This window comes from Odocoileus virginianus, chromosome 17, assembly GCF_023699985.2.
Source record: "Odocoileus virginianus isolate 20LAN1187 ecotype Illinois chromosome 17, Ovbor_1.2, whole genome shotgun sequence".
Lineage (NCBI taxonomy): Eukaryota > Metazoa > Chordata > Mammalia > Artiodactyla > Cervidae > Odocoileus > Odocoileus virginianus.
In genome coordinates, this window is record NC_069690.1 from 46,656,378 (window position 1) to 46,670,822 (window position 14,445).

The following is a 14,445-nucleotide window of genomic DNA, read 5'->3' on the forward strand; positions in this document are numbered from 1 at the left end:
GACACAAATTACTGAAACTCATGAGGAAATAGATAACCCAAATAGTCCTAAATCTACTTAAGAAATTGAATTTTGTAGTTAGAAACTTTGCAATTAAGAAAATTACTGGACAAGATAGTTCCGTTGGAGAGTCCTTCCAAACATTTAAGGAAGAACTAATACCTGTCCCAGCTTTTAGAAGTCTCTACCTGTGCCCCTTAGTGCCGTTTTCTCTCCTCTCTCACACACACAGATAGAAAATGAAAAAGCAATCAGCGCAGCTTCCTGTGAACAGCAGTGTTTATGTGGGAGGTGTGACCCCAGGCCATCCCCAGTTCTCCCCAGAGCAACCACAGCCCTAGCTCTGAGGTGGCTGCACAGTCTGCAGGCAGAGGTCACGGGAGTGGGGAGATGACACGGGTCACACAGGGACCTGATGCTGCTCTAACCCTACCCAGACCCTAATCCTGATGGACGAGAAGGTGGGAGGCTGCTTACAGCACCCCCCTCCCGCAGAGGGAGGGATCTGAGCTCAAAAACAAAGACCCAAGCAGTGGTTCCAAACTGACCCAAAAAACCTTGTTTCTGAGGGCCAGGAAGGCAGGGGTTTCCCCAGGGGACCCCAAGGTCAGTGCTTGCAAGGCTCTGTGCCTGCCTGCCTGCTGCTACAGGAATTCAAGTCCAAATGGCCAGTCTCTGGCCAAGGAGACAGCAGGGTGGGGGTGGAGGAATGAGTGAGGTGGCCCTGGGATCCTCCTCTCAGGATTGTCGCCTGGAAATAGCAGAAGCTTGGCTGGAGGCCGGGCCTGGGCTCAGCCTGCAGATGGGTCCTCTCCGTCTTCCCCTGGTACCCTTCTCTGTGTGCCCATAAGGATCCCGGGGACTCGGGCCAGTTCCAATGGGTGTGGGGTCTCCAAGCTCAGTCACCAGGCCTCTCCCGTGAGCTCCCCTCCAGTGCCCTCTGAGCAGGCCACGTCATGCTGTCTGCCCCACTGCCCTCCCTTCGTCCCTCTGGAAGATGGGAAAAGTGGACGGTGTCCTCATCCCGCCAGAGCAGATGGCCATGAGGCGGGAGATCCGGCACCCCAGGGCCCACTGGCTGCCAGGCTTAGCTCGTGCTCGGCTCCTCTTTCTGGGCCTGTCCTGTGCTCCCTGCAAGTCCTGCAGAGTGCTTGGGGACACTGCTCCTGGACCATCAAACCCAGAGGGCAGGCTGTAAGAGGGGGGTCCTGCCGCCCAGCAGAAAAAAACAGGAAATCCACCTTAGGGGCAAAGTTGAGGAGCAGCTCCCATGGGCACCTCATTACCGCAGTGGTGGTCTGGCTCTGGCTGGTGCATGGACTAAAATATCACCTGGGTTTTACTGGCGGCCATTTTCATCCCTGGCAGGGCAGGATGGGTGAGCCATCCATTCTAAGCTCGGCTGGCTGGGTAGCTGCTCACACCAATGCCTCAGTGGGTGAGGAGAAGAGGCCAGGGGAGGGCAAGGCTGACCACAGAGAGGGGAGTTGGGGGCTGTGGGCATAGGGGACAGCACAAAGTCACAGGGTCCTGGGAGTCACGGGCCAGGGAGCACACAGACTGCATGTGGCCCAGGCGGACAAGATCACGAGTTTAAGAATGCGAAAGCTGACGGCTCAGAGCCGGAAGGCTCTTTTGCTGCCAGCCTCTGTGACAACGTCCAGGGAGGCTGGTGGGCTGGGAGGGGATCCTCTGCAGCAGTCCCGGCCCCCACCAGGCGGGGACAGGCCACCAGTTCCATGCCAGCAAATAAGGAGCTGCAGCTGTGGCCGGGGCCCAGGCTGATCTTTGGCCCTCCCTTTGGGGTGTCCATGCAGAGCGGGCCCTGCTCAGATGCAGCCCACTGGTCTCTGGAACCTGCCAGCCTGGTCTCAGCCTCCCTGGCAGCCCCAGGGACTGGAAGGGGGCAGCTCTCTGGGGACGTTGGGGGCACAGGGCTGGGCTGCAGCCCTGATGGGGGCATGCTGCCCTTGGGCGAAAACAGAGCTGAACTCAGAGGCTGTAGGAAGGCCTGGCCCCCGGTGAAAGGCAGGGTGTCGGTCAGCAGGTCTGATGGGCCCACACGGGCGGCTGCAGGGCTAGGCTCGGCTGGGGGCCTCCGGGCAGGGGGCCACTGTCGGCAGGAGGCTTCAAAGTGTCTCAGGATCTGAACAAGGGAAGAGGGGAACTGGTGAAGGCTCTTGTGCTCCTTCAGGAATCATAGAGGACAAGGTCCTCCTGGGTCCCCTCCTCAATGTCGCTGGCCAGAGCATGGGGCAGGACCACTGGCCGCTCACAACAATTCTGTCATCCCCCGGCAGTACCGCTGCTGCTCTCCACCAGCTGTCATACAAACAGATGCTTTCCCCCACATCAAGCTGCTGTGTGGCCTGCCAGAGTGGAAGAGCGCCCCCTCCTGGTCAAGTGCCACACAAGCACCTGACACACGCAGAGGGAAGAGATGTGTCTGAAGCACCCCCAACCGCCACCCAAGTGTTATTCCGGATAGCTGGACTCCTGGGTCCTTCTCAGGCTTTAGCAACACCATGATGTGCCCTCGACGTGTTTCATGTGTGGCAGGTTCACTAGTGCTCTGATGAAGAGCGGTTTAGAGACAGGTGACTAAGGATGTGAATTGTCCACTGCCATACAGAAAACTGGAAGCTAAGAGAGGCCAACAGCAGGCCCCAGAGAAGACTGCAGGTGGCCTCCCCATATTCATCAGAGGAAGAGGACTCAGACAGACAACCATTTCTGCCCTCCCAGAATTGGGGATATGGGAGCAGAGCTTAGACCCATGACACAGAGTACAGAGCAGAGGAAGAGAGCGATCCAAGCAGTCAAGGAGGGCTTCCTGCAGGAGGAGGGCTTCCTGGAAGAGACAGCCACAAGGGAGAAGGCACTGCCCAAAAAGCAGATGTGCTGGGCAGAAGGTCGGGGAAACCTGGGGAAGGTTGGGGAAACCTGGGGGTCCCATGTATGGGAAGAGGCCAGGCTGCCAACTGCCGTTCTAAGGACATGACCTGTGCCAGCCGCAGGAGTGGGAGGAGGGACATGTCTAGGGAAGGCAGTGGGGGCGGGGGGAGGGTGTGGGATTGCTGGGGTGTCCTGTACCCCCTCCTCTGGGCCCTGAAGGCTGCCCACCTTGGTGGCCTTGTTGGTCACGGGTCCGGGGCTGCCCGCACTGAGCTCCTGCAGCCGAGGCCGGGTGAGAAGCAGGACTCGCTCCTGAGAGAGCAGGTCAGTGCACCCGAGGGAGGCGATGGCACCCAGGGCTCTCTGCAGGGTGGGTGGGCTTGATGTCAGCTGGGTTCCCCACCAAGGGAGGTCTGTGTGACCGGCTCCCTCCCTCCCTCCTCTCGGCCCTCAGCAATCAACCAGACAATCGACTGGGCATCCTGTGCTCACTCTCCCCACTCCCCGTGCCCGGGCATACCCCCAGCCCCACCTGCTGCCCTCCTTACCATCTGAACACGCTCACTGGTGGCAGCCAGGTGGCGGATGAGCAGCTCCAGCACAGCCTCACAGTTGAGGAGGCCACACCTGCAGGAAGGGGGCACCGCACAACAGGGCTGGGGCTGTGGCGCAAGGGGTGTGTGTGCAGAGCCAGGGCGAGGGATGGGGGTGAGGTGCGGGGACAAGGGGGCCCTGGAACGGGTCGGGGCTCACTCTTTGACGAAGTGCTGCACCTCCTCTCGGCTCAGGAAGGTGTGCTGCCCCCGGGTCACGGTCCGGACCAGGCTCAGCTCCTGCTGGCAGTCACTCAGGGTCACAGCCTCAACCCTGCCAGGTGCACACGGGGCAGGACAAAGGCTGGTCTCCCTCGCGCCCCCTCCAGGTCACCTCTCCCCTATCAGGGTAGGGAAGGGAGGGGCGCCCTGGGGTGCTGGATCACCTTTCTGCCAGGTCACTAGGTGCCCGGCTGGCCCCCGAGGGGCTGTCACTGCCCGATCGACTGCCCGAGTCCGAGGCCTTGCCCAAGTCATCGTTCTCCTGGGAAGACTCCTGAGAGCTGGGACTGCTGTCCAGCTCATCCCAGCCGCCTCCAGCCTGCCCGGGCTGGTGTCTCACTGCTGGAAGAAACACCCACTGAGGGTTGAACCCTTGGGGGCCTCAGATTGGCCCCACGTCCGTCTCCCCAGGAGCCCTGGATGGGAAGACCCAGGGAAGAGCCGGTGGGCTGGGTCCTGGGATGTGGACACGGTAGCTGCCAGGGCGCCAGCTCCAGAAAACACCACCCGAGAGGAAACAGGGCAGAACACGGCACACCCTCACTCAGGGCCAGGGTGGGGGGTCTGCACGGGACACGCCTGCCCAGAAGACACAGATGCCAGACGCCAGGCGGGTGGGAGGCCATGCAGTGCCAGGGCAGTGGGGACAGTGCCCAGCAGAGCAGCTCTCAAGTCCCGGTAAAAGTGCTGACATCCTTCTTCCGAGCCAGGCAAACGGGACGGTGCTTCTGGGAGAGGCAGAAGTGGAGGCGGAGGGCACGGGCAGTCATCGCTCCCTCCCATATCACGGCGCACCACTAGAACACACACGGCATGGAGCCTGGCCCTGCGGAGGGCTCCCCTGTTGCCCCTGGGCCCTGATGGGCTGCAGAGCTGCTTGAAGGCACTGGGTGAACACACAAAAGCTGGGGATGGCTCCTGTCCCAGCTCTAAGCTTCTGTGTCTGAGCAACCGGGATCCTGGGCAGACCCCACCTCTTGTGGGGCCGTAATACCCGAGCTCCCACCCAGAGCAGGCTGACAGAGAACACTGGACATGGGGGTTGAGGCAGGGCTGCCCTAGTGCACTGCCGCAGAGGCCGCAGGGAGCCGAGTCTCGTGGGCAGCTGGCTCTGCGAGCTTGTCACATGCTGGTTCTGAGAGGTGTCGCGGGACCCGCAGGGTGGGGCTCCTGCCCCTCACCCCCACCATGGATGCGCTGCTTTCTTCCTCCTCCCTTGTCTGCTCCCGCCTAGCCCCAGCAGGTGACCGCAAGCCCAGGGCCTGGGGAGGGGGAAGCCAGCGCCCCAAGGGAGGAGTCCAGCTCGATACCTCTCGCTCCTGGGCTGGCCATGGGTAGAGGGCTCCCGGAGGTGGGGGTGCTGAGGCTGGCTGAAGGTGTCACAGCCGGCTGGTAGGCGTCACCCCGCAGAAGGGACCTCTGGCAGCTGGGGCTCTCAGGCCCAGGGCGCACGGCACTGGCCACCACCTCTGCAGCTTTCTGGATGGTGGACAGGAAGGCTTCACCCGCGGAGCCTGCAGCAGAGAGAGGGGAGACGGCACAGACCCCTCAGTCCCACCCTGTGTTCCCGGGATGAGGTGCCCATGGCTGCTCCTTGCCCAGGACCCAAGAGGTTGGGACACAAGCTGCAGTCACAGAGCAGAGGCTGTATGGAGGGACAGGGCCCTCCCAGAAGCATCTGCAGTGAATTCACTTCAATGCATCCTGGCCCCAAGGAGTGTGGATGAGCGGCAGCTCATGGCAAAGCTGTGCCCTGGCCCTCCTGTGTCCCCACCTCAGAGCACGGGGCCACCTGAGGTGGCTGTCCTGAGAACCACAATCTCCCTGGCCACTTAGGGAGCACTCACATCCAGTGCTGGGGGCTTTCCCAAGGAGTGCCCCATGGAGGGTGACCTGGTGGTCACCCCCAGGTTAGGAACAGGTGGGCTCTAAGGCCAACCCACTTTAGGAATCGTAAGTGCCGAGGAACTAGGAGCCACGGATGGAGTGGCCAGCATGTCAGCTGGACCTGGCCCAGAGCCCACAAGAGGCTCACACGGCCCTGAAGGGCTTCGGGCTCTCCCCGCAAGCAGGGCCGGCACCGCGCCAGCTCCAAGTCAGCTCTGTCACAGCTGGGACCACCGCCCTCTGTGCTCAGCTCCCTGAAGGAGCCCAGGGCTGACACCCCAAGTGCGGGGCTGATCCTCAGCCTGGCTTCTCACCAGTCAGGTGAGGAGAGCCGACTGCACCTCCCCAGCCGCCCCAGGGTGGCAGAGAAGTCAGTGGGGGGCACACAGGCCCACCCGCCCCTCGCCCGCAGCCGGGCCCCGGGCCCTGCAGCACTCACCTGTGTGACCCCGCTCCTTGCTGTAGCCAAAGCCCTGCAGAGTGCTCTGGGGCCTGGATTGGGAGCCCATGCCTGCGGGGAGGCCCACGTCAGCAGCAGCGGGGACCCGGCCCTCAACCCCAGACATTTGGGGAAGGAGAGGCCCACCCAGAGTAACCCAGTGACAGGGCTGGGTGTGCTCGCGTACCTGCCGGAGGCAGGGTCCTGGGAGGCTGGGAGGGAGGCGGAGGCAAAAAGGCGTCCGAGTACAAGGCAGCCCCCAAGTCCTAGACGAGGCAGAGGGCACTCAGCACCACACACCCATGGTCCCCCCACCCCTCCTCCCCTGAGGGCCACTCAGGGGCTCCGTCCTGCAGAAAGAGTGGAGCCAGGGCCCTGCACGGGGAGAGCAGGGAGTGACCTGGGTCCTGGGCTCACCTGGGCGGCCGCCCGCACCTTCTGGTACAAGCTGTTCCCGTGGAGAGGATCCGGGGGCCCGGCGAAAACTGTGGGACAAATGGGAGCAGAGCTGAGCTGGGCGATGCCAACCAGCCTCAATGCCCACACCCGACACAGGCAGTGAGCCTTGGCCTTGCCCAGCCCCTCTTGAAGCCCCCAGCTCAGCCCCCTCAACCAAGTCCCTGGGGGCTTCCTAAAGCAGAGGCACTGCCGTCCTCAGGCCTGGGGTAGCTGTGCCCTCACAGCCCCTCGGTGCCCCCTGGCCCACACCTCCCACACCCACAGCTGTGAGGCTGCAACTCAACCTCCAGAACACCAGGACCATGTCAATGTGCCACTCCTTATCACGGCCTGAAAGGTCTCCTGCTCATAAAGCTTCAGCTGTGGCCCATCAGATAACTTGTGTGCGCTAAGTCCCTTCAATTGTGTCTGACTGCAACCCCATGGACTATAGCCCAGCAGGTTCCTCTGTCCATGAAAGTTTTCAGGCAAGAATACTGGAGTGGGTTGCCATGCCCTCCTCCAGGATATCTTTCCAACGCAGGGGTCAAACCCATGTCTCCAGCATCTCCTGCACTGGCAGGCGGGTTCTTTACCACTAGTACCACCTGGGAAGCTTGTGTGCTTGCATGCATGCTTAGTCGCGTCAGTCATGTCCGACTCTCTGCTACCCTACGGACCATGGCCTGCCAGGCTCCTCTGTTCATGGGATTCTCCAGGCAAGAATACTGGGTGGGTTGCCATTTCCTTTTCCAACCTGGGAAGCTTATGTATCATTAAATCTCGCTGGCTCCTCCTGCCCTAGGGCGCTGAGACCAGCGGGGGGGGGGGGGGGGGGGGGGGGCACCTCCCCGCCGTCCTGCCACAGCTCCTACCCTCCTTGTGGGAGTCACAGGGACCCCCCGCCAGGCCCCCAAAGTTGGGCCACCCCCCTCCTCTCACCTCCAGGATCAGCTCCTCTCATAGCCCCATCTCTCTGGGCACTCATCCTCTGAAGACAGTGCTCAGAGCTTGAGAGATGTTGGTGCTAATAGAGAACCACGGTCCCCCTCTGCTTCCTTTGTCCTCTTTGGAGGCCAGGACAGAGGTGAGGCCCAGCACTGGCCACAACCGTGTAAGGCGCACAGCGGGACAGGCCCGTTCTGACCCTCCGGCTGGTGAGGATGAACCAGCCATGCTGCTTCAGTGCACAAACTCCGGGGAGCTGGGCTGTGACGAGTGTGCCCCCAGCCCCCTGGACGCCTCTGGGCATCTGTCAAGTAATGATCTGTGCCCCCTCCGAGGCCACTCCCTGTCTCCAAGGCACCCGCATGGACCCCAGGGCCCACGGGCAGCCCAGCCCCGGCCTGGCCTCAGTGCGCCTGCAGTAAAGGGAAGACAGTGGATTCGGGGTGCGGCAGGGTGGGATGAGTCCAAGCACCTGGTGGGTGGGGCACAGTGAACTGCTGAGGGTCTCCGACAAGCAAGCGGTAGACAGAGGACTCAGTCTCCTCCGTGGCACCGCCCTCTCGGGGACAGCTTGGCGGGGTGGGTTCTGGCCTGAAGGCCAAGGCCTTCCTGTTCCATTTGCCCCACTCAAGAAGACCTCAGGCCACGTCCCCTCACCAGCTCTTATTAACAAGAGACTCATGAACACCTCTGGTCCGGGGTCAGGTAACAGACAGGGCTCTATCCCAGACTCACCTGTCACCTGGATCACCACAGGCCAGGGTCCCACGTCTCCCAACAGCCTCACTAGTCCGGTCCCCCACCCTCCCAGCCCTTCCAAGAACGGAGGGGTTCCTAGGGTCCGGAGGAGAAGCCCTGGGGAGAAGAGGGAACCCAAGGCAGGGACAGACAGGAAAGGTCCAGGCCGCTAAGACAGAGCTCATGGACAGACACCAGTCATTCTGCAGTGTGCTGGCCTGGCCTGGCCGGGACAGGGGGAGGAACTGGCAGCGAAGGACAGTGTGGACGGGGGAAAGAGGGGTGCACAGGTACGGGGCAGGGAGGTGGGGGCTCGGGTTAAGGGATCTGGCCGAGACCTGCCCTGGCCACCTTCCTCCCCAAGCCTCCCACGGGCAGTGCTGGCCTGTACCCGCGGCCTCCTGGATGAAGGCAGGGTTGCGCTTCAGGATGAGCAGGAAGGATGAGGAGCCGTGACCACACAGGTGCAGCAGGATCTTCAGCACCTGGGAGAGCAGGGATGGGGGTGGGGCAGAGCTGGATCCACAGAAGGGTGCCCCACCCAACACAGCCCCCGATGCCCCCAGCTCATCCCTCCCCTCCAGCCGCACCACAAGGGGCGGGACGGGGCCCTGACCTAACCCCCGCACAGGCCTCTGGAGCCGCTCGGACTCACCTTGAGCTTCACGCGGCCAGAGCCGCTGTGCAGACGGTTCAACAGGTACTCCAGGAGACACTGGCTGCTGCCCAGGGATTCGTGGGAGATCTCTGGGAGGCGCTCAGTTAGGGAAGGGGCGAACTAACCCCAGGCCACACAATGCCCTGGCCAGGGAGAGAAGCCGGGCCTTCCTGCCATCAAACTCCTCAGTGTGGCCCCCTCCACCACAGGCACCCACCCCAGGCCCTGGTTTCAGAACACCCAGCTTCTAGGGTCTCCTGAGCCTCATGTCATCAGTAGGGTGACTTTCAGAGCCCACACACCTAGCAGCTATGGGAAAGGAGCCAGGGTCCCCTCAGGATAGGAGAAGCCCAGGACTCTGGGAGATGGGGTAGGAGAGGCTACAGGGCCCCCAGATGTATCCACAAGGAAGGATACTGGCAATCTCCTCAAACAGGTAGCCCGGACACGGGACATCGTCATCCGACGTTCCCTTCAGGAGAATCGGTAGCTGAAAGGGAGCGAGAGCCCAATCCACAGTGAGTGGCCACAGGAGCCCTCATTCTTGGGGATCTGTTTCCACACAGTTTATAGTTGGCATGCCACAGGGTCAGGGGACCCAAAGAGGACAGCAACGGTCCCACTGGCCACAGACAGCCTGCAGAAGCCTCCCTTCTAGAGGCCAGGATGAACACCTAGGAAGAGGAAATGGATGGTGGTCTCCATGGTGACAGGCCCTAAAGGTCATGATTCAGCATGGCCCGCCCAGGCCCCTACGCCTACAGCCACACAACTTAAAAGCACCTTTACCAACTTACAGACTGGCAAAAAAAAAAAAAAAGACTCCTCGGGTGAGCCCCTGTGACACCCGATCACACCTGTGATCATTCACCCTGACAGACGTACAGCGCCACTTCCAGGAAAGGATCCCACAGAAACAACTCAAAACAAGACCAACCGACTCAGCTGTGTGTCTCACGCTTATCTGTCAGCACAAAGGTGTTTACACTGAGTTGACTCAGCACAAAGATGTACAATTTCTAGGGATAAAAACCAGAAACACCCATTCCACCTCACGGCACATCTGGGGGGTATGACCCTCAGTGTAGACAGGACAGGAGACCTCAGGTGCAGTCTCTGAGGTGCTGGCCACAGACACAGTTGGCCTGAATGTTGCAAGAGACTGCTTACGCTACTTGTCCACCAAGACCCAGAGGGAAGCTGGAAAGGTCTGTAGGACCATAGGCTGTTCAGCACATAGCGAAACCTCTGCTCAAAGAGGCCGGTCTTTCAGCAGCATGAAGGTGAACCCAGCACCCCCCTCACCCTCGCCGCCTGCCTGTGGAAGCTCACAGTGCCAGAATTCACTGTTCATTTTGGCCTATTTCTGGTGACAGACCCCAACCTCCCTTTCTTGACCCTGGACTTTGGACTGGTTCAGGCTCATTTTAGGAGCATTTTCTACCATTGGGAACCCAGACCTCCTACAACTTGGGAGAGTCTTTCTCAAGGACCTGAAGGCCACTCCTTGAAATGTAACCACCAGGAGGGACAGGGTCCGTCCCCCAGTTCTACTGGACATTGGGATCTTAGCTTCTGTAACCATCAGTTATCAGCACAGCAGCCATATCCCACCAAAACCGCCCAAACGCCTGTCATTTTTCACTTGAACTCCACCCTTCTGTCCTGTCCTGAAAACGCCCAGTCCTCTCCGCACAATCTGAACTGGAATTCAGGGCTTCCCCCACTGCCTGGACCACTTAATAAAAGGTTTTCTGCCGCTCCTCGAATCAGCGTCTGGTTATCTCGGACAGAGTTCTGGGGATCACTGTTTCTTTTTCTGTAAAGCTACTTTAAGCTGGGTAAGAAAACAGAAAAAAATGGATTTTGTTCAAGGGGATGTCACTATCCACAGTAGACCTGACACAGGGGTGGCCTGACCTACCCCCGACCCCCAAGGCTGTGGACCCCCCCCCCCCCAGCCTCGGGAGGGGCCGAGGAGTAGGATTTGAGATGAGGAGAGTTCTGAGATGTTGAAGCGGCCGAAAGACAGGGAAAGAAGCGAGAAGAGGTGGGAGGGGACAGAGGGGGACGAAGGGGACGCCGAGCCTGGCAGCAGCCGGAGGACACGGGGATCCCGCGGGGGCAGTGCGCAGCCAGGGAGGCGGTCGGCCTGGGCCAGGGGCGAGGCCAGGAGGCGGCGCGTGGTGGGACCGGGGCCGCCAGCACTCACCCGGTGCAGAAAGCTCAGCCGGTCCCGCAGCGGCGGCGTGGCCGCCATAGTGCCGGTCACCTTCCGGCCCCGCCCCTATTCCGCCAGGCCCGGGCCCCCGCCAATCACTGCGTGAGTCTGACCCCGCGGGCCAATTACTCGCGTGAGGAGGGCCTTGAGGCCGACTTCGGGGAAACAATTTGCGCGTAAACCAATACAAAGTCCAAGAACAGCGACAGGCAACGATCCAACTGCAGGGCTCTGGGAGACTTAAGAGCGGTTCCGGAGAGGTAGAGGCGAGGGCTAAGCCTGACCAAATGACAAAGCGCAAGAAAGGTTGTGGGCGGAAGTGCCTGCCTGTCAAGCCGTTGGGCGCCGGAAGAGGCCGGACCTAAGATGGCGGCGCCCACAGGTGCCGGGAAGAGCCTCTCATGTCGGGGAACGGAGCTGTGTGGGGTCGCGTGCGTAGCCGCCTCCGCACCTTCCCCGAGTGTCTAGCGGCCTGTGGGGCCGAGGTGCGGAGTCGTCAGACGGGGCAGGAAGGGCCGTGCGGGGCGGGGTGCGCGCTGGCGGGAGGCGGGTAGTGGTGACCCAGGAGCGGCGGCGGCGGCGGCGGGGTCCGCCCCGGGTAATGAGTGGGCGCGTGGGCCGTGGCGACCCTCTCCCGTCTCCATCCGCCCCCAGGCCGCGGCCTACGGCAGGTGCGTGCAGGCGTCCACGGCCCCGGGCGGCTGCTTGAAGAAGGATCTATGTGCGCAGGAGTTCGAGGCTTTGCGGAGCTGCTTCGCTGCTGCGGTAAGTGGACGCCAGCTTCGACCGGGGGTGGGACCCTGGGGGGCGGGGACCCACGTTACCCGCTCGGGAAGCTGGCTTCCCTTTCTTCTGGGTTCGGTGTTGGGCTCCAAGAGGTGCTTCAATGGGCCACAGCCCCACACCAGCCGGCGCGACCCCCGCCGCCACGGAGGCTGCCTGTAATGAGGCTAGCAGAAGGTTTTGAGGTGGTGCCCAAGGCGTCAAGGTCCTGGGTTGCCTCGACTCTGTGGGTCTGGGGTGGGCCACGATGCCCACAGTCAGTTCTGCTCACCAGAGCTGCTGGTGCTGAGTACTGGACCAGAGAGGGGGCAGTTGGGTCAGCTCAGCAGAACTGAGGGAATCCAAGGCAGTTTCCAGATGTTCCAGGATGGCTGATGCATGGGCCATACTTCATTTCCCAGAGGGCTCAAAGAACCCCTTGCACCTTCCTAGCAATCATTGTGGACTGGGATATGTGGCCTCCGCCCTCGTCACCAGTCTCTGATCTGACATGTTCATCCAAGATGCATGTGTCGCTTGGACTTGCTTCCTGCCCCTTGGCAGCTTCCCTGCTTTACTAAGAGCACTCCCTCTGGGAGGTACAAACCTTCATCGTGTGGTCAATGGTTGGAAGGATTCACATGTAAAATAAAGATCACACACTCCTGGCCAAACCAGGCTTTTCCCTACCGCCTGTGGTTATTAGTCAGTATCACAGGTATCTGGTCATCTATGACTCCGTATGCTCCTTTGCCTCTGTCATGTTGCCCTGCCCCCGGGAGCACATCACCGCCTCTGCTGCTGTTTTCCATCGAAGGCAACCTAACCACAGGCCCTGGAAGTTCAGGACAGGAAACCTGGGGGTTTCTCATTTAAAGACACAAGCCATTTTGTCTACTCTGCCTGCACTCTGAGGCTCTGTGGGGGTGCATGAGGAGGCAGGAAGGGAGCCTGTCTCTGGGCAAGTGTTTCCATCTCTGACTTAGAGATTCCTTTATAGAAGGGGTAGGACTAAATGGGACTCGTTGCTGGCACAATACCTGGCAGGGGTGGGAGAGGCCACAGAGCAGGTTGAGCCCAGCCCCGGCTACCAGTGCCCCAACCAGCCTGGCCCCATGCTGCACACCTGTGGCCAAGCTCTTTGTAAGTTATTTGCCAGGAGGTGGCTTCTGGTATGGTAGTTTTCTTAACTTTGAAACCATGTCTAGCTTGAAAGCAACCCATTCAGACACAGCCTTTTGTCTTCCAGGCCAAGAAGACCCTGACAGGAGGCCATTAGGAAGAACTGCGAGCTCCAATCCACGTCCCTGGGTGCCTGGCACTGATGATCTCAAGGGGCAAGCGTCTTAAAACATCAAAAGCTCTTGGGGCTAAAAGGACTGGAAACATATTAGGCGCGCATGAGCAGAGGGGAATGGGTTTTCCAGCCTTGCATGCCTGATTTGGGGAGAATAAGATACAGTGAACCCACAATAAAGACCAGATCAGATATTGTAAGATTTGTCATCTGCAGAATGAGTGCATGGGCTGTGAACAAGCTGCCTTGCGAGTCTCGTTCTTTAAAGAATTCTCACCAAAGGTATGTCATCTGAGTCTGGCGAAGCATTTAGAGGTAACTTCCAGGTTATAGCACAGACCAAAGAGAGAACAGTGACATCGTGAGGGAAAGGTCCGAGCTGTAGGAATCTGATACTGATGGGTTTTTTTTCTGACTTAGAAAAAAAAGGTGGGGGTTGCTCTTCCAGACAAAGGGGTGAACCCCGGGAGGGTCTTGTTTTAGCAACCTGGTGCCCATGAGACTTGCTCCATGGGGTTGCCCCACCCTCCCTTACAGCCACTGGAGTCTGAGCCCAGGTCCATCCTGGCCAGGCTCCTGCCCACTCTGGCCCCGCCCCTCATCCTGAGATACGGTAAGGCCGCAGCAGCACACGTGCTGGAGCTCCAGGGAGACCCAGTGGGACCCAGGAAGATTCCAGCATCCTGAGCACTGCCTGCTGGGCGTGTCATCCCAGAGCCTCCTTCCCCAGGGTGTGGAGGTCACATTGTCCTCTGGCTCCACCCAGGCCTGCTGTCCCAGAGCTTTGTGCCAGGGCACCCACACCCTGACGCCCGGAGCTGTTCCCTCTTACAAAGGCTCCTGCACTTCCCCCACAAAGCGCTGAAACCCCTTATCTCTGAGCTATCATCCCAGTGAAACGCAGTTCCCAGGGCAGCCTTGGAGGGGAGCCACACGCTGTTCAAGGATTTCAGGGCTGTTAAAGACTGGCTGACTGGGCAGTCATGTTTACCAGTCACGACTGGTATTCAGGACCAGATATCATTGACATGACCCCCATCCCGGCCAGGGGTGATGGACCCTCAGATTGGCTGAGGGCAGGAGTGAGGAGTGGGCCAGGGGGACAGACTTGCTGAGAATGCCTCCCCGCTTCCCTGTCTGCCAAGACCTAGCATGCACACCCGGCAGGTGCCTCCTGCCTGAGGACGGCCTCTTTTTGACCCTTTGTGCTTTCTGCACTTTGGCATCTCTGCTGTGCACAAGCTCTCTGGTCCCTTCCAGAACCACCCCTCCCGGTGCTCTCCTATCATCCTTTCAGATCCCAGTTCACGGGGGCAGGTGAGGCCACCAGCCATGTGTCAGGTCCAG

General features: G+C 60.4%; 2 protein-coding genes across 5 annotated transcripts; one reads left to right on the forward strand and one right to left on the reverse strand.

Moving 5' to 3' along the window:
- Positions 1-261: 261 nt before the first annotated feature.
- Positions 262-11,115, reverse strand: TEPSIN (TEPSIN adaptor related protein complex 4 accessory protein). 4 transcript variants are annotated; one of them, XM_020875716.2, is made up of 13 exons: positions 11,031-11,115; positions 9,236-9,308; positions 8,816-8,907; positions 8,552-8,645; positions 6,454-6,521; positions 6,224-6,302; positions 6,037-6,108; positions 5,021-5,224; positions 3,875-4,049; positions 3,649-3,762; positions 3,444-3,522; positions 3,124-3,258; positions 262-2,146 (listed from the first exon to the last, which is right to left on the reverse strand). In XM_020875716.2, exons 1-13 carry the CDS (start codon positions 11,076-11,078, stop codon positions 1,586-1,588), a joined length of 1,794 nt encoding a protein of 597 aa, XP_020731375.2. In that variant the 5' UTR covers positions 11,079-11,115; the 3' UTR covers positions 262-1,585. The 4 variants fall into 4 exon arrangements, with proteins under 4 accessions (XP_020731375.2, XP_020731374.2, XP_020731377.2 ...); XM_020875715.2 differs by having other exon boundaries at positions 3,875-4,052; XM_020875718.2 differs by having other exon boundaries at positions 3,875-4,052; positions 8,816-8,905; positions 9,236-9,492; positions 11,031-11,102.
- Positions 11,116-11,439: 324 nt separating this feature from the next.
- NDUFAF8 (NADH:ubiquinone oxidoreductase complex assembly factor 8) lies at positions 11,440-13,298 on the forward strand. Its single transcript, XM_020875724.2, has 3 exons — positions 11,440-11,524; positions 11,694-11,804; positions 13,051-13,298. The coding sequence occupies exons 1-3, from the start codon at positions 11,441-11,443 to the stop codon at positions 13,078-13,080; spliced, it is 225 nt and encodes a 74-aa protein (XP_020731383.2). The 5' UTR covers position 11,440; the 3' UTR covers positions 13,081-13,298.
- The last annotated feature ends 1,147 nt before the right edge of the window (positions 13,299-14,445 follow it).

Coding starts and splice junctions, on each gene's coding strand:
- TEPSIN (XM_020875715.2), bottom strand. CDS start 11,078: ATGGCGGCCACGCCGCCGCTGCGGGACCGGCTGAGCTTTCTGCACCGG. Junction 3,763..3,874: donor CCTAGTGACCTGGCAGAAAG/GTGATCCAGCAC, acceptor TGCACCTGGCAG/GGTTGAGGCTGTGACCCTGA. Junction 3,523..3,648: donor GTGCAGCACTTCGTCAAAGA/GTGAGCCCCGAC, acceptor CCCTTCCTGCAG/GTGTGGCCTCCTCAACTGTG.
- NDUFAF8 (XM_020875724.2), top strand. CDS start 11,441: ATGTCGGGGAACGGAGCTGTGTGGGGTCGCGTGCGTAGCCGCCTCCGC. Junction 11,525..11,693: donor TAGCGGCCTGTGGGGCCGAG/GTGCGGAGTCGT, acceptor ATCCGCCCCCAG/GCCGCGGCCTACGGCAGGTG. Junction 11,805..13,050: donor GGAGCTGCTTCGCTGCTGCG/GTAAGTGGACGC, acceptor TTTGTCTTCCAG/GCCAAGAAGACCCTGACAGG.